General features: G+C 53.0%; 8 protein-coding genes across 8 annotated transcripts; 6 read left to right on the plus strand and 2 right to left on the minus strand.

The window, feature by feature from the left end:
• Nucleotides 1-2040: 2040 nt before the first annotated feature.
• BKA78DRAFT_330663 (pantothenate transporter liz1) lies at nucleotides 2041-3690 on the plus strand (the record flags this gene model as incomplete). Its single annotated transcript, XM_066889800.1, has 3 exons — nucleotides 2041-2173; nucleotides 2228-3511; nucleotides 3632-3690. The coding sequence occupies 3 exons, from the start codon at nucleotides 2041-2043 to the stop codon at nucleotides 3688-3690; spliced, it is 1476 nt and encodes a 491-aa protein (XP_066746943.1).
• A 427-nt stretch (nucleotides 3691-4117) lies between these two features.
• On the plus strand, nucleotides 4118-4918 carry BKA78DRAFT_351327 (uncharacterized protein; the record flags this gene model as incomplete). Its single annotated transcript, XM_066891146.1, has 2 exons — nucleotides 4118-4620; nucleotides 4906-4918. 2 exons carry the CDS (start codon nucleotides 4118-4120, stop codon nucleotides 4916-4918), a joined length of 516 nt encoding a protein of 171 aa, XP_066746944.1.
• A 498-nt stretch (nucleotides 4919-5416) lies between these two features.
• On the plus strand, nucleotides 5417-6268 carry BKA78DRAFT_105544 (uncharacterized protein). Its single transcript, XM_066882159.1, has one exon. The coding sequence runs from the start codon at nucleotides 5566-5568 to the stop codon at nucleotides 6172-6174; it is 609 nt and encodes a 202-aa protein (XP_066746945.1). The 5' UTR covers nucleotides 5417-5565; the 3' UTR covers nucleotides 6175-6268.
• A 94-nt stretch (nucleotides 6269-6362) lies between these two features.
• On the minus strand, nucleotides 6363-7376 carry BKA78DRAFT_294017 (Alpha/Beta hydrolase protein; the record flags this gene model as incomplete). Its single annotated transcript, XM_066886286.1, has 1 exon — nucleotides 6363-7376. One exon carries the CDS (start codon nucleotides 7374-7376, stop codon nucleotides 6363-6365), a length of 1014 nt encoding a protein of 337 aa, XP_066746946.1.
• A 976-nt stretch (nucleotides 7377-8352) lies between these two features.
• On the minus strand, nucleotides 8353-11145 carry BKA78DRAFT_105619 (fungal-specific transcription factor domain-containing protein). The gene is made up of 3 exons (XM_066882160.1): nucleotides 9524-11145; nucleotides 8753-9473; nucleotides 8353-8704 (listed from the first exon to the last, which is right to left on the minus strand). Exons 1-3 carry the CDS (start codon nucleotides 11098-11100, stop codon nucleotides 8690-8692), a joined length of 2313 nt encoding a protein of 770 aa, XP_066746947.1. The 5' UTR covers nucleotides 11101-11145; the 3' UTR covers nucleotides 8353-8689.
• A 381-nt stretch (nucleotides 11146-11526) lies between these two features.
• On the plus strand, nucleotides 11527-13281 carry BKA78DRAFT_105655 (heme peroxidase). Its single transcript, XM_066882162.1, has 2 exons — nucleotides 11527-11983; nucleotides 12084-13281. Exons 1-2 carry the CDS (start codon nucleotides 11868-11870, stop codon nucleotides 12928-12930), a joined length of 963 nt encoding a protein of 320 aa, XP_066746948.1. The 5' UTR covers nucleotides 11527-11867; the 3' UTR covers nucleotides 12931-13281.
• Nucleotides 13282-13645: 364 nt separating this feature from the next.
• On the plus strand, nucleotides 13646-14516 carry BKA78DRAFT_309916 (uncharacterized protein). Its single transcript, XM_066888072.1, has one exon. It carries the CDS (start codon nucleotides 13992-13994, stop codon nucleotides 14424-14426), a length of 435 nt encoding a protein of 144 aa, XP_066746949.1. The 5' UTR covers nucleotides 13646-13991; the 3' UTR covers nucleotides 14427-14516.
• Nucleotides 14517-15559: 1043 nt separating this feature from the next.
• Nucleotides 15560-16466, plus strand: BKA78DRAFT_367326 (uncharacterized protein; the record flags this gene model as incomplete). Its single annotated transcript, XM_066892598.1, has 1 exon — nucleotides 15560-16466. One exon carries the CDS (start codon nucleotides 15560-15562, stop codon nucleotides 16340-16342), a length of 783 nt encoding a protein of 260 aa, XP_066746950.1. The 3' UTR covers nucleotides 16343-16466.
• Nucleotides 16467-16538: the final 72 nt, after the last annotated feature.

Here is a 16538-nt window from a genome sequence, read left to right on the forward strand (position 1 = left end):
GCAGTGTGGATGGAAGGAAAGCAAAGTCGGGAAGTGTTGACGGGAGGATGGAAGAGGAGAGAAGTAGGCGTTGGCTTGAGCAGGCGCAGAGACGAGGAAGGCGCCTGCTGAAGGCGGAAGGTGATGACGGGTGACTTCCGCACGAACTTCACCAACCTTAGTCTACCTTCAATAAACTCGGCAGACTCCAGCAACTTTGGAAGAATTCTGGCCGGACTGAAGCTTGAACTAGTAGATACATCTATTTCTAAGGTCAATTAATCCTGGTACCACCCTCAAAATCACAAATCCTGCCTCTTTCCCATTGACGTCTGTGAAAATTGCGCACCTTGAGCTTTTGGGCTGCTAAGGACGCCCTCGGATACAATCTCTTGATCTCGACCTATGGCCAACCAGAAAAGATGCTGCCTTGGAATCCATCACGACTTTCTCCCTTGAACCCGTTTCTCTCCGCTTCGGCCGCATCGCGTGTGGTGCCTCGTCCCGTATTTCCCTCTTTGATCTTTGCTCGCCATGGCTGGCGTCGTGGCTGTGCTACCCGGGTGATGATTGCACGAGACAAGATTCCTAGACCGTGATTTTCATACGATCTATGGAGCATGAAATGAATTTTAGGTTGGATGTACTGTGTGAATGCGGTCAATTGTGCAAGAAGAAGGAAGACCGTGGACAATACTTCCAAGACACTTGTCCGTTCAGGCGTTACTGCTGGGATTGTAACAGCAAATGGACGATTTGCGACCACAGGTTCAAGGCGCAGGCAGATATCATCGAAGTGCATCTCTATTGGCGTTGCAACATGGTTAAGATGGTGTTAAAAAGTAGAACGGATTGGGTGACGAGGACATGGCTAGGTACCTCCGCTCATTTGCAGCGTGGCGCTTTACTATTTTGAGTTAGCTTCGCAGGCACAGGCACTCTCAACTCCACACGAACACGCTCTGTTCCTCGATCGACCGAACAACCTACTCCTACACACTTCGCTCTGAGCCAGCACTGCTACTGCTTGTACTTATCGCACCAAGTCTTGCAGTACTGCCTGCACTGCAGCCACCGCTTCGGCGTTCTCACGTGGGGTTGCAGATTGTGCAGGCCCTCGCGTTCTACCTGATTGATTGTCTCCAGACTCATTCAGCCTTTTCTCTGAAATCAATATGAGTAAGCACAGAGCGCGCAAGTCCGATGCCGTTGAAATTCACTCGATCTCTGCAGGCAACTTGAGAATTAACGGTCGAGAGATGAGCCCTCGAGTCTGAGAGAGCAGCTTCAAAACTACAACCAAATCTCCATCTTCGCTGTACAATTTTGCGGCCTGGACATTTGTTACGGGTCTCTCCCTTCAAATTCCACATTTCTTACAGTCTTCGATCTCATTTAATACTGTTATTGTGTTTCATTTCCCTCAGCTCGTTTGCTCTCCCTAGTGTTTGGAGAGTAAATGGTCACGTGCATCGGTGGAGAGATTTTACCCATGCGTACATGCTCGCCTTCACATCTACACCTTTAAAACTGTCTTACATTGACGCTTATAGAAGAACGGTCATCCAATGATTGAGCGGTACTTGATTTGACTGACAGTGTACTTCAGGAAGGACGATAATTATCCACAACGAGGCACAGCCGCCAAGAATGCCCAGTCTAAAAGGTCCCTCGGCTGAGCACCTTGATGTCCTGGAAAAATTCCTGCTTCAGTCCTTCTCCGACGACCCAAGCCAATCCGGCCTATGGCTTTGCCGACATTTCAATTGTCACAGCGCCATTACGTTGGGGAAGACTCGCACGAGCTCAGGGAGCGGCGAGTCGCTCGTCCAAAATGGCCCCACTTGTGATGGAAAATGGGAAGCGTGCAGGGAGCAGCGCCCAGATCTCGTAACTCTTTCTGCATTCTCAAGACTTGGCCCAGTTGGCCTAGAGCAGAAGTCCGAGTCGCCTTTGCTAGACCGCTCCTGTATAAAACGAGGCGGCTGCGGAAGAGACCTTTTGTGACTCGGCGGCTTCTGTCCTGGATATCACACGTATCCGCGCGTCGATTTGCAAACGATGGAAGCTATCAAGGCAATTTCAAGCTCGGGCGCCAGCTCCAGAAATATTTCCAAGAGCACTCGCTTCAGAAATTTCTTCCTTGGTGATGAGTCGAAATCAAAGGAAGAGACGAGGCTCGTTCAAAAACTTGGTTCGTGCATGAGACGCGGGGAATGGACGAGACATGAGCTAACCAAACGGGTAGACATTGTAATTCTAACGTACTGCTGCGTATCGTCCTTCTTCAACTACCTCGACCGTTCGTCATTCGCCAATGCCTACGTTGCTGGCCTGAAGGAGGACCTCGGCCTGCACGGGTCCCAGTACAATATTGTACTCTCGATGTTCACGGCCGGCTCTGTCGTCGGGCAAATCCCTCACGCAATTATCCTTCAGAAAGTAGCGCCGCGCATCTGGCTGCCTCTTATGGTCATTGTATGGTCGGCTCTGACCATGTCTTGCGCTGCTACGCACACGTACGCCCAGCTCTGCGTTGTTCGATTCTTCCAAGGATTTGCAGAAGCTTCTACCTACTGCGGCACCATCTACATCATCGGGTGCTGGTACAAACCGCGAGAAATTGCGAAGCGCACTGCCATCTTCACGGCCTCGGGGCAGGCAGGCACCATGTTTGCCGGGCTGATGATGACGGCCACCTACGAAGGCATGAACGGCTACGCAGGACTGGCGGGGTGGAAATGGTTGTTCATCATCAACGGAATCATCACGCTCCCCATCGCCATCGTCGGCTTCATGTTCTTCCCTGACCTGCCCGAGGACACCAAGGCATCGTGGCTCAACAAGGCCGAGCGCGAGCTCGCCCTCGCCCGCCTCCCGCCCAAGGATCCCGAGGGTCACAACATCAACCCCTGGTCCCTAGCCAAGCGTGTCTTCTGCCATCCAGCGTTCTACCTCCTGTGCACCTTCTCCGTCGTCTCGGGCGCACTCGAGGCCTACGTCGTGCAGAGCCTGTTCCTGCTGTGGATGAAGTTCCACAAGAGCTCCTTTAACCAGAGCCAAATCAACACATATCCGCTGGGCGTGCAGGCAGTGGGAATCGTTTCGACTTTCCTCGCTGCAGTCCACATCGACGCCACGGGCCAGCGCGTGCCCATGGGCATTCTGGCGGCGCTGCTCCAACTCATCGCGACCGCCATCCTGCTCGTGCCCAGCATCCCGTTCGGGGCCACCTTCTTCGCCTTCTACCTGGCGGGCACGTCGTACATCGTGAACCCAGTCTCGTACGGGTGGGCCAGCATCATCTTGAAGCGCGGCGGCGACGATGCGGCGCGCAGCGTCATCCTGTACAGCATGAACGCCGTGCAGACGTGCCTATACACGTTCTGGGGAATCGTGTTGTACCCGGCCGACGACGCGCCGTACTGGAAGAAGGGCTACATCGCCATGGTCGTTGTTGTTTTCGTCATGTGCGCCACCCTCTACGGCATGTGGTGGCTCGACCGCTCGACACTGGCCCGTTTGCCCGAAAGTGAGACGGCGCTGCGCGACCTCGTGGGCGTGGCTCCGTCGACCGAGGTGTGCGGTGTTATGGGTACCAAGTGCGGGTGCGTTCCGGGACAAAATACTGTCGAGAATGAGAAGGATGGAGGGCAAGGGGATGTCGTAGAGATTGCATCACATGGAAGCAACAGGGAGAAATCAGGGTGAAGTGTGGCAGACCAGGAACAATGGATATCTACCTGAAGAAAGCGCTTGCTCAACAGGCGTCTTAATTTGGAGCTTTGGAGCTCAGATGGTCAAGTCGTTTTTAACAAAACCAGGAACGGCTATTGGTCTTCGTGGTCCCACCCCATCGAGCGCTAGATTCGGGAGTTTGAAGCGCTTGTGAGTATTCTGGTGCAACTTTCATCAAACGAGACATGCTTGACAGCAGACTTGGGTTGCTGGCAGTAATATTCTCCAGGTGCAAAGTTTGGCATGCCCAAACAAAGTAGTATTTCGTTACTTAAAGTCATCTATGTCCGCCCTTCTTTCCCTCTGTCCGAGCAGCTCTTCCTCTCAACTGCACCGCTTTCAAAAGACAAACACTGCACTTCGTTCTCACGCGGCAAACCAAGTCAAATTTTCCGACAGCATGCCTTCAACTCCGTCTGAGACTCGCGCTGAGATTGAACAGAAGCTCATGAATCCTGCTGAATTCAAATTCTCAGGACCGCCAACTGAGCAAGGCCTCTTTGGCAAGCTACCTGTTGAGCTAAGACTGCTCATCTTCCACGAGTTCGATTACGGCTCCGCAATCTTCTTTGCTGCGACCAACCACTACTACAAGGGCTTGATCGATCCCTTGGCTCTTGTGTCGGATGAAGACAAGGTGATCTTCACACGAGAAGCGGAGCATTACCCTCAACATGAGAAATGTTTTACACCTCCCAACTTTCATAACAAAAGTTTCGCCCGCAGTGGATGCTACCGCGTCAAAAGGGCACAACACTTCGACAACACCCTCCCCCCTGACTACGAAAAACTCCCTCCGCCGCACTTGGATGTTGAAGAAGACGGGATAGAAAGACGGCCACCGTGGCAATTCTGCAACGACTGCGCCGAAACACCAAGAGTGTACTCGCATGGCCCCGAAGTGTCGGTTGGATCACGATCCTGGAGCTGCAAAGTCTGCATGGAACAGCAGTGGGTTAATTACAACATTTGGAACTGTGGATGCTTGCACTGCAGACATTGTGTTGTGTGGTTTAAGGATTCTCCCCATCCCAAAGTGTGTCCCACGTGCAAGCGCGACGTTGTGACAGGTCTTGTAGCGCTTGAAAAGCCTATCACGAGAGGGTGGTTCTGGTGAAGGACAACGCAGAGGGTGTAAGATATGCCTGAGACTCCAGTCTGCGTTGATTGCAAGCTGACTGAACGCAGTGAGTGGATTTAGGCTGGCTTCCATCTCATCGAAACAAGCGGAGGTCGACCAAAGGATGCAAAATTTGGCTCGATAAGGAAGGACGAAGGCGCTCTGACTGATGTGGATGACTTTGCATCGGAGGGAAGTCGCAGCCTGTTTGAAGCCTCTTGCTTACTCTCAAGTACCAGTCAACCCACCGCCCATTTGGCCTCCACCCGTTCGGTCTTGGGCGAATCAGGTCGCACAGAACCACGCTTACTCCCGTGACAATCTCATCAAAACACCATCTCGCCAACCGAATATCGAAACATGCCCAAGTTGTCTCGCTCAGACCCCAAGAGACACTCGTGCTTCTCTGCCGCGGATCTCGACAAGCCATCTAAACCGTGCTCAGGTCCCAGCGAGTCACCATCTTCGCAAGCCAACTTATCTGGCAAAGAAACATCTCGCCACCCAACCACGCCCTGCCTGTCATCAATATCAGACAACAATCCTCCTCGTCAAGCCACTGAATATTTCTATCCTCTCATTGACTGAACGACTTCATCCTTTTACCAACTGAACGCCGGCATCATGTCAGCCCAAAATCTCAGGGGGCATCATCTTGCCACCCCACGAGTTTTATCCTCCTCCTCAACCGAATCTTCCCATGTTCCCTCCATCCAAATACCTCGTTCATGGCTTCCAAAGCGACCGCCTCCATGACACCAACTCAGCTCGGCACCCTTGGCAAGCTTCCTGTCGAACTTCGGCTGGAAATCTTTAAGCAGCTCGACTATGGCTCAGCAATCTTCCTCGCCGCGACAAACCGATACTTCAGAAGCATGATCGACCCGCTCTCGCAGATTTCAGATGCAGACAAGACGGCATTTCTGCGACGAGCCGAGCACTTCGCCCAGCACGAACCCCCGTCCGGCAAGGGCCTCGCCTGCTACGGCTGTTTTCGCGTCAAGCAAGAAAACCTCTTCGAACCTGGCTTGTATTCAGGCTTCAGAAAGCTGCCGCCGCCGCAGTTGGACCGCGGACACGACTTCCGAGACAGGGACCCGCCATGGCAGTTTTGTGTTGCGTGCGCGCAAGAGCCAAAGGTCTTTTATCACGGCGCTTGGGCAATCTATGCCATGGGCATTCACGGGATTCAAGTTTGGAGTTGCGATATCTGTAATATGTCTGGCGCGACGCAGCTGCACCCCAAAGGTTGCGGCCGCTGCGGTCACTGTGTTGTGGAGTTTAAAACGGCCTCTTTTCCCAATATGTGTCCTACGTGCAAGGGCTCTCTTTTGTGAGAAGACTGGCCACGAGAGCAGTGGGCTTCGACGCGCAAGGAGTGACAAGGGAATTTTTGAAATAACAAAGGAGAATCTCTAGGATGCTCTCAATGGAACAGTATGACACGCTTTTGCAAGATTCCCATACTGCTCTGCGTGTAGCAAGTGAAACCCCACATCCAGTCACAGTCCTGCGGCCCCTCCAATTACACACACCACTCCTTCACCGCCCTCAGCGTCTCCTCAGGCGCCTCTTCCGGCACATAATGTCCACTATTCACACTCCACCCATCCAACTCAGTCCCCTCGCCCACAACCCTTCCCCACTCTTTAAGCGCATCAAAAAACATCTCAATCACGCCCTTCTTGCCCCAAAGGATGCGGATCGGCGTCGTAATCTTACGGCCAGCAGCCGGCTCGCGGTCTTTGGCCTGCACCTCGCAGTCAACGCCGCGCGCCGCACGGTAATCCTCACACATGCCAGTGAGGCTCTCGGGACGGGCAAAACCAGCCGCGTAGCTAGCCAGCGCGAGCGGGTGGAAAAAGGGGTGCTCTGCGGCGCCTGCTCCTGCAGCGTTGTCATCGCCAGGTTGGGCGATGAGGACATCGTTTTTGAGGCCGCCCATCAGTAGACGCAGCCAGTCGGCCGGCGCGCCAGCCATGACGCGCTCAGGCAGCGGGTGCGGCTGCATGAGGAAAAACCAGTGCCAGTAGCGCGCCGCAAATTCGGCGTCGGCAGCTTCGTACATGGCGAGCGTGGGACAGATATCGAGGAGCACCATGCGGCGGACGAGCGTAGGATAATTGAGGGCGAGGGCGTGGGACACGCGGGCGCCGCGGTCGTGGCCGACGAGGAAGAAGGGGATGGGCTCGGTTTTGGAGGCGGATGATGGGCGCAGTGCTGCTACGACTTTGACTACGTCGGCCGCCATGGCGTCTTTGCTATAGAAGGCATGGTCGGGTGAGGCGGGAGCTGCGTCGCTGGTGCCGTAGCCACGGAGATCGGGACAGATGACGTGGTAGGTGCTGCTCAGGGCAGGTGCGATGCGGTGCCAGATGACGTGGGTTTGGGGGAAACCGTGGAGCAGGACGAGTGGCGGCAGCGATGCGTCGGTCGATTGGACGCCGCGGATGTTAATGGGCGGGTCGCTGGAGGTGGGAATGTCGAAGGGTATGAAGTTGGGGAAAAGCGTTGCGTCGATTGTTGTGGGAGAAGTCATTTTGCTGGTGGATTTTGTCGTTGGTAATGTGTGTTGGTGCGATCTTGTCTGAGACTTGCAGAGGGACTGTTCAAGGGATGTAGATCCCACGGTGAGTTTTGCAGCTTCTTTTGTACTCTGGGCACTCTGATACCTCTTTCCCCAGCTCGCAAACAGGTTGTTGTTCAGTGCCGCTCTGCCGTCCAGTCCGATCCCGTTATGTCCGAAGCTCTCAACTTTTACCCGTAATCCTTCAGTCTCTCGTGCCAAGCTGTCAAAAAGATTATAAATCTTCGCAAAAGGGCTGTTTGTCGATGGTTTGGTGTTTTGCTGACGCCAAAGAGTGAGGAGAGGACGACGCGTTAATGCACGGTCACGTCATTGGCTGCGGAGATGACTTGACCAGATCCCGCTTGATCGTTCTACCGAGGATGACCGGGATGGCCGGGCGAGCGGGGACTCCAACGGCGAGAGACATTGAAACCAAGCACTTTTAGTATTGTTGAACGATGAGGAAAGAAATGACCGGAGGTTGAAAAGTGATCTTAGACTGTATTTGGGAGTCGTTGCCCACATTCGCTGCGCTGGCGTTGATGTCGCGTTGCTGGACAATCGGGCCGCAGCTTCAACATGGCGACTTGCTCCAAAACACAACGCCATAACTTTTGCGAGTTGAATGAGAGAGCACTGAACAAGACCTCTGTATACTGTATTCTTTTAGTTGCCATAAAGGCGTGCTCTTTGATAATGGTGTTTCCCGGAGCGTGATAGAGGATCGAGCCGGGGGCGTGACTTGCAGAAGTCGATTTTCCTTCTTTGAACACGCCGTAGTTGGAACCACTCTTGACACCATTGCGGTCCTTCCTTTTCCTGTTGTCACTATTTCTTGGGACTGTCAGCCTCCCTTTACTTGCGATTGCAATTCTCAACCCAAGCAGGCATTTTGCAGGCGACTGCGCATTGTTCGTCAGGTACTGCGGGCACTGACACAGTTGACTGGAGCCTCACAAGACTGGATCCCAGGAAGGCAATATGCTCCTTCAAGGTTGCCCTGTTTTATATGGACGAAGTTTGCGATGTCGCTCGACGTAATCGGAAAACGATATCCGCAGGTCATCCCCAGTGTCATCAGCGGAGCAATGGAGCGGGTGGTCTTTTCCCGAAGTACTTTTCGACTTCATTTGTGCATTGAATCGAGAGTGCAAGAAGTCTCGCCTCATTTCAAGATCCCAGAATGCGCTTTCCCTAGAGCAATATGACATTCCGCGTGGAAGTCGCGTGGGGGCCGTGAACTGAAGCATTGGACACGTTCCAACTCACGTAGTGATTTGGGCTCACATCTCCCTTTCCTGTGATACTGTTAGTAAAAGAATCAATTGGAATAACATCTCGCTTACCGCATAAGGGTTGTAAGCATAATCCGCATTAAGAGATCCCCAAGTGACCTGTCCAAAAATATCCAAAGAGTTCACGGTAGGATCCCCTAGCCATGGATCAAGCTGGCTTTGCAGCATCTGAGTTTCCGTAAAGGCAGGTAGAGTCGGCTCGGCATACATGTTTTGTTCCGGCCACTGCGGCGTGTCGAACGAAAGGGCGGGCGGCGAAAAGGTGAATTGCGGCGTGGAAGACGATTGAAATGGCATCGAGAGTGTGGTTGGCGGACCAGGTACGCCCTGGGGTGCAGTAGTAGACGCGGGTGTTGAAATGGAAAAAATGTTTTGCTGGCTGTCCATGTTCATGTGGTGATCTTCAGCTGTGTTGAAGTCATTGCTATTGATGAGTCCGAAATTTGGCTGCTGTGGTGTGGAACGACTTGTATCGTATTGGTGGTCACCGTTACTGGGACATTGCCCGGTCAGCGCTTGGTGGATCGACTCTGGAGGGGTAAGATCTGTGTTGAAGTACCCGTTGCCTTGATATGACGTCGAGTATTTGTTTCGCTTTGCGTTGTTTGTTTCCTCGGAGTCGGGTCCACGTTTGTTTTGTGGAGGTGTCGAACGCCGAGCGGTTCCAGATTTGAGGTCTGCGACGAGGTTGGAGAGGGCCTTGTAATAATTCCGGGCAGTATTCCAGTGACCGGCCATTAATCTGAGCAGAGCAAGGACTCTTCCAATGTCCCTGGGTCAATTAGTGGAAGCGATAAGTTGGGTACGCGGCGGCAAACTTACGCGAATCCCTTTTCGTCAGGGTAAAACTTCAGCTGGCACGCAAAGACCAGAATCAGACCCGCCATCCACGCAGCCGAAAGAAGCTCTGGCAAGAAAAATGGTTGTCTGAGAGCCAATTGCATTTCCAAAGCTTTGACGACGGTCCTGCTTGCAGTGATACAAATTTGCAAGCTGGCAGCGAACTCTGGACATGTCGAAGGGAGCGACAGGCAGGGCCTATTGACGAGAAAGAGCAACTGTTGATAGAGAACTGTGAAGAGAGGAACGAAGCTGGGAGGTACCTCCGCCGGAGGTTCCCCACTGGGTATGCGCACGTAATCGGTAGAAACCAACTTTGGAGGGAGAGAGTTCCACCATGCGTGAATGTCGGCTGTTATGTAGAGGATTTTACTGTGATCAACGGAGCGCACGTGGATGGACTTGTGAAAGAGTTCGACAGCACGGCCAGTCAATCTGCTGTACCCTACCAGTCCAGCGAGGACAACGTCTCGGTGTTCCTCTTGATAGCTCCTCGCCATGTTTTCCATCGAGGTCTGGTCGCACATGGGTCTTTGGTCCATATTATATTGGATTGCCGATGTTGCTGAAGGTGCGGAGCTAGACTGGGGAGTCGAATCTGCAGTATTTCGGCGCGCGAGCCTGTGATGTTCTTGCCCCGGAAAACAGACATCAATGTCGGAATCCTGAAATCCAAGCGGGATCCCAAGGCCTTGGCTCACATATCGGTCGACCACATAGGCACTCCAGAAAAGACGCTTCCGGAGATCACGATCCCGATCTGTCAGCTGCGTGTAACGATTTGGGCAGCGATGGAGACCAGAATGGAAAATTGACTTGACCAGCAAGCCGCCTATCGCAGACGCGGACCGGAAAGAGCCTTTGGTGATGAAGTAAAGTTGTGCGGCGAATAATGCCTGAAGACTGTGAAGATCTTGTTTGGTGGAGAGCGAGCTCAGAGAAAAGATTAAGCTGTTGGCCGATTCGATGCGCGCATAGCGAGGGAGAATCTCTTGAGATGTGCCAGCTTGCGCGATATTGAAAACGCACTGCGCGATGATCGCGCGACAACACCTATGTCGATCCGGTTCATCCTCTTCAGGAAACGGGAGAGGTTTGGTTGGATCATACAAGACTTCAATCTCTTGCAAAAAAGTCGGGCCGTGGATGAAAGGGAAAAGCGGATGCCAGAGCTTGAAGTAGATAACGAGGAGCTGCTTCGAGGTGGCAGAATCAGGGGGTCGACCTATGCCTGGTGGAGCGGCGACATAGGAGGGACCGCGGGGAATGGAGGGGGCAACTTGGGCGGCGGCAGGGGTCGGTCTCGCAGGGCTCGGTGGGGTGCTGTTGGCGCCGTCGCCGAGAAGAAAATCCTCCAACGGACTCGTCTTGTCCTGAACTGGGTCCAACGGAGCATCATGGAGATCCTGGAAAGAAGCCGGTTGGTCCTTGGAGGCTTTGAAAGCGTTGCGCACAGTATTGACGAAGCAGATGCCCGTCGAAGAGCCTATGAAGCTGCTTTCGTCCGACGAGAGAGTGCGCAGGGAGCCGATCTCGACTATGGGCATAGGCTCCCCCATGCCGGGCCAGCGCAGATGATTGACGTGTAGGAGATGGGGCAAGAGGAGGCCAGCATGTGAGGAGATGTCGGAGATCAGGGGAGTCGCATCGTTAAGCTTCGCAAATTGTCAATCTGGGCGAACGAGGTGCGGTTCGGGCTGGCCCGTTCGATTGGACAAGCTTCCGGGGCGGAAGCCGCGCCGAGAGCCGCTCTTTTCTTTTTTCTTTTTTTATATCAGCCGCAGCTGAAGCAGCAGGCAAAAGGTCGAGAGAGCGGAGATGTTGGGGTGCAGTAGATTCCAAATATCAAAAGTCGTTCCAACGGTCAAGTTGTCGCTTCAAAGTTGAGCCATCATCCTGGTCGGCGGCGCGCAGGAGCAGGGGTCCACGGGTTTGTCCCTCTCTTAACGATCCATCGCCGGGCTGGGCCTTGGTGTCGGAGAATCCTCAGGCTGAAGGCTGATTTTGGTCGGTGTTCTAGCCTTTCGAGACGTCTTCACATGAAAGGGCTTTCATGACGTCGACGAAAAGTGTTCCTGCATCAAGGTCGGCACTTCCATCACCGATAAGCCCTATCACGAGCCGAGGCTCATGCCCGATAACATTTGACCCTCGGATAATTGATTCCATTCTACTTTGCATATACCATTCTTTAGATTCTTTTCCGATCTTTACTCTTCTCTTCTACCGACTGCCTTTCCTAGAGACGCGCTCTGTAACGAACTTCTACGACTAGAACGGTTCTCGGCTTCTCAAACTAGATTCACATTCCAAACAAACGAACACCATGGCAAAGAGCACTCCAGGAGACTATGACGCTGTCCGCGAGGACATCAAGGCCCTGCTTCACCAGCCCGAGTACGATGATGGCTCTGCCGGTCCCGTGCTCGTCCGTCTGGCGTGGTGTGTTGTCCCCCTTCCACCAACCCCTCGTGGGGCGATCAGCGCATCAACTCCCAATCGCCACCGCGCAACTACCAAGCCCGACTAACCACCATGTTAGGCATTCCGCAGGTACCTACGACGCCGAGACCGACACGGGCGGCAGCAATGGAGCTGGAATGCGGTACGAAGCTGAAGGCGGCGACCCCGCAAACGCTGGACTCCAACACGCGCGCGTCTTCCTCGAGCCCATCAAAGCTACACATCCCTGGATAACATATGCGGATCTGTGGACATTGGCCGGCGTCGTGGCCGTCGAGGCAATGGGCGGCCCTGCTGTGCCCTGGCAGCCTGGCCGCACCGACTACGTGGACGATAGCAAGCTGCCTCCGCCGGGTCGTCTGCCCGACGGCGCCCTGGGCGCAGACCACGTCCGAGCCATCTTCTACCGCATGGGATTCAACGACCAGGAGATTGTCGCCTTGTGCGGCGCACACAACTTGGGGCGTTGTCATTCGGATCGTAGTGGATTTGAGGGGGCATGGGTCAACAATCCGACGCGCTTCAGTAACCAGTACTTCAAGCTGCTGTCCGGCGTTGAGTGGAAGGAGAAGACGCTTGAAAACGGCATGAGACAATTCTACTACATCGACGAAGATTCAGAGGAGGAGCTGATGATGTTGCCGACGGATATGGCGCTCTGGTTCGACGACAAATTCAGACCGTACGTGGAAAAGTACGCCAAGGACAAGGACACTTTCTTTGCAGACTTCTCCAAGGTCTTCAACAAGCTCCTGGAGTTGGGTATCGAAAGAGATGCAAGCGGACGCGTCACCAACACGGACAACGTTAAAGGCGGCTACCACTCCGCACCAAAGAAGAAGAACGTGCCCGGCGCGCCGGACAAGAGCAACGTGGAAGCAGACAAGTTGAGAAAAGAGAACGAGAAGTTCAGAGCGAGGCTGTAGACGAACTTTCTTTCCTTACGTCCTTGTCGTTTCGAAGATGATGCGATAGAGGATGATACCACCTAGAGCAAAGAGCGTGAGATGACTGCTTTGTTTGGCGGACAAGAGTTATGAATTTCTACTCTTTCTTGGATGTTTGTGGCGTTAGGAGCATGGATATTTCTGTGGCTTCAAATTCTAATGTTTCTCTTTTCCAAAACCACTTTCTGTTGAGTCCATGTGAGTGCTCACAGCCTAGATTCCCAAGCACATTCGCAGCTACGGACGTCTGGGGTCCCCAAGCATCTGGCCCGTGGCGTCTATCTCCTAGAAAAGGTCAACCAATTGCCAGACGCCGATCTTGCAGTCAACGACGCCAGTCCCTACTTGACCAACACGATTACTAAGAAATCTTCTGAATCTCCTGCGGGTAACGGCATGTCGCCGTCGCAACTCTTGTTCTGGCGCGTTGCATTTGCCAACAAATCACGACACCCAGAAAGTCCTGACCATTCTCCAAATCAGCACCACCATCGCTTCTTCATGGTCTACAGTATCACTTCATTCCGCGGTGGTTATTCACCTTGGCACGCCACTTCTTGCATGCTTTCCTCTTGCTGCAGACCTCGTCCTAAGTTCCGGCCTAGAAAGACTTGACGACCGCCCCGCTCCGACAGCAGTGGAGGTCTTTCTCTCTCTGAGGCGACATCCATGGCATTTCTCTCTTGGCCGTAGACCTGTGAAGAGCAAACGACCTAGAGGAAGAAAACTTGGTTTTATAGCCACTCCGTGGCCCTCGGGACAGAGCCATTGATCACGACGTCTTCGAATGCGGCCGCGCGTGATAGGCCGCTCTGACCGCCGACTGCTGCGACGACGCTTGAAGACTATAGTCGAGCTTGCACGTCACGCGCCTTTGCATTTCATAGCTCAGTAAAGCTTATAAAAGAGATGTAGTTGCACACTTGCTCTTTGTTCGGCAGTATTGCGGCCTTTTTGACTCTCGAAAACTTCCCAGCTCACTGCGAATACCGCACCAACAACGACTTATATCTCCACCGCTCCGGTGCGCGCGTTTGGACATGCCACGTGGTTTTCTTCTGGACGCAGTCACGTGTTTCCTCTTTCTCCTTCCAAGGGCTGTCTGGTGGCACCGCTTACTATTCAATGGGGTCGGTGCTGTTTTACAGCACCATCTCACGATGCTATCGCCGTTTGCCCTTACCTCGAGCGGACCCGCTGAACTCGACCGACCTGACCACACAAACGAGAAAAGAGACAGCAAAGTTCCTGGGTACTTGTCCTACTGCTGCTGCTGCCGCTGCTGCTGCTACCACAGGACACCAGAATCTCAGTTTTCCAGCTGTTCGTGTCAGGTCAAGAGAGCGAAATGCTCCTATACTCCAGCAGCGGATCGCAAATCAGTCCTTTTGGTTCGAGACATGCAGCGCGGTCATCGTTTGGGAATCTGTCGCGGGACTGCGCTGAGTCAAGGCCAGGAATTCCACGTAGACTAAGAATTCATTCTTGGAAATCTACAAAAGGAGTCTCGTATCAGGGCGTTCTGCTCGACACCTGCCTTTTGCCCAATTAGCTACAGCTCTGGCACTGCAAAATTCAAAACACCAAACTGCTTCTCATGTGCCTGGCGCCTACATCGCAGTCCATGTTCACTCCCTCTTCTCTCGCAACGTCTGCTCGTTCATCCTCAGGAGGCTCCTCAACATACAGCTTTGCAAATACCTCCACCATTCTGAGACATCGTCGTCAAGGCCCAGCACCGTGGCACACTCATGAAGTTCTGGCAAGCATGGATCAAAAAGCCAGAGAGAGAAAGATCTTGATACAAACGGCTGAAGCCCGCGCCGCTGTGAACAGTTCTAAGGATAGTTTCAGGAAGTCCGGTGCTGGCAAAGGGTTTCGAGGAAGATGAGGTTTGGCTCTCCACCACCTCTTGTCTTGTAAGGGAAGAAAGACAACAAAAGCGGCACGCTTTTATACTATAGCAGCAGACCGCGAAGCAAAGCTACTAATCAGATTATCTGGGTCTTGATATCCTCGTGGGCGCCTGTCACGGGTCAGTGCTGAGTCTGCCGGAAGTCTTGTAGTCTTTTTACTGACCTTGATCGTCTATAAAAGATGCCCCAGGTCCGCAGGCATTTTGCTCAACCAAGGAGAGGTCGCTCTCGTATAAGAAGACTCAAAGTAGAGAGACAATCTGCTGCTTTTTGCGCGCCTGTGCTCGACAAAAAAAACTTTCCCTCTTGTGAGTTTCTGGCAGTCTCCTGCCACTGGCTCTCTACACCGTCGTTCGACGAAAAGTCTCAACATTTTACTCTCGTCAAGAATATCCAGCACCAGCATACAGTGCCGAGTTTCATGGAAACAGGTAAGGGCAAACCGAACGCGTAAGAAGACTTCTGTCCAGACCGACCACGTTCCATCAAAGAGGTGACAGAGGCGATCTGCAGCTTCACATTGTCGCACACTCAGACGTAAGCACTTGATTGCTCCTTGTGACTATCCATCGACAGAAATATTCTCTCTGTGCTAAAAGGCATCACGCACTTGAAGACTCCACGTTTCTACGTTTACTAACTGGGCGACAGAGATTCTCGGATTAGCAATCACATTCGCCACCCACCCAAATATGGACGGCAGTGGTTGTCGTGCGGCGACCGAGCAAGGCTTCTTCGGCAAACTCCCCGCTGAGTTGAGACTGGAGATATTTAAGCGTCTCGACTATGGATCCGTGATCTTCCTGGCTGCAACGAACCACTACAGGAGGCGCCAAATCGATCCTTTGACTTTGGTTCCAGAGCATCAGAAAATGGATTTCATCACGCAGGCGCAAGAGTTTAAGCGGCACAAATTTGAGCTAGCAGAGTCCCGCACGCTCATCGGCTCTGCTGGATTTGGCCGGGACTGGTCTGAAAACGAGGGTTTTGCATGCGGCAACTGCTTCCGAGTCAAGAAGACTACTACCTTTCCAAGTGATGAACTCCCAAAAGTCGACTTCGATATCGAAGAAGAAGAAATCGAGAAACCACCTCCTTATCGCCCTTTTCTTGGACAACCACCGACACGGCTTTGTAAGGATTGCAAACAGATACTCGAGAAACCGAGGACCTACGCCGATGGATCTCGCGCGTGGCTCATCAAATGGTTGATCTTCAGAGAGTTTATACAACAAATAAAAGAAGGACCGCTGTGGTATTGGGAAACCTGTGAGGAACGTCAAGTAAAAGACACCCGGATTCGCGCAAATCACTTTGGTTGCTCTACCTGTCGCCTTTGCTTCTGGACTCCTCCCCAGATCGACTCTTGCCCACAGTGCAACAACAAACTTGTGGAAGGGATGCCGTTCAGCTTTTTCCGCCTAAGGAACGATCTACGGAGATTCAATTGGCAGGAGTTTCAGGAGCGCCGGTAACTTCAGAGAGCTGGGCGAAGATTGAAAAACGTCAAGGAGTTTCATGTTAGCTATGCAATCACGCCAAAAGTGTTTTTCGGTGAAGACGGGACTGAGGTTTGGTACTTAGTCAATGCAATCAGACGATTCAATTTCCAATTGGCCGCATTTGAAAATTGTTGATGGCCCCTGTCATCCCTGTAGCTGCCTGGCTGCA

The sequence above is a fragment of the Phyllosticta capitalensis genome (genome assembly GCF_038381095.1).
Source record: "Phyllosticta capitalensis strain CBS 128856 chromosome Unknown BKA78scaffold_3, whole genome shotgun sequence".
Taxonomy (NCBI): Eukaryota; Fungi; Ascomycota; class Dothideomycetes; order Botryosphaeriales; family Phyllostictaceae; genus Phyllosticta; species Phyllosticta capitalensis.

What these genes read in the sequence shown, in the direction of transcription:
- BKA78DRAFT_105544 (XM_066882159.1), top strand. Translation starts at nt 5,566, where the DNA reads ATGGCTTCCAAAGCGACCGCCTCCATGACACCAACTCAGCTCGGCACC.
- BKA78DRAFT_105619 (XM_066882160.1), bottom strand. Translation starts at nt 11,100, where the DNA reads ATGGGGGAGCCTATGCCCATAGTCGAGATCGGCTCCCTGCGCACTCTC. An exon ending in CCTGACGAAAAGGGATTCGC is followed by an intron (nt 9,474 to 9,523) that starts GTAAGTTTGCCG and finishes TAATTGACCCAG; the next exon opens with GGACATTGGAAGAGTCCTTG.
- BKA78DRAFT_105655 (XM_066882162.1), top strand. Translation starts at nt 11,868, where the DNA reads ATGGCAAAGAGCACTCCAGGAGACTATGACGCTGTCCGCGAGGACATC. An exon ending in GTGCTCGTCCGTCTGGCGTG is followed by an intron (nt 11,984 to 12,083) that starts GTGTGTTGTCCC and finishes CCACCATGTTAG; the next exon opens with GCATTCCGCAGGTACCTACG.
- BKA78DRAFT_309916 (XM_066888072.1), top strand. Translation starts at nt 13,992, where the DNA reads ATGCCACGTGGTTTTCTTCTGGACGCAGTCACGTGTTTCCTCTTTCTC.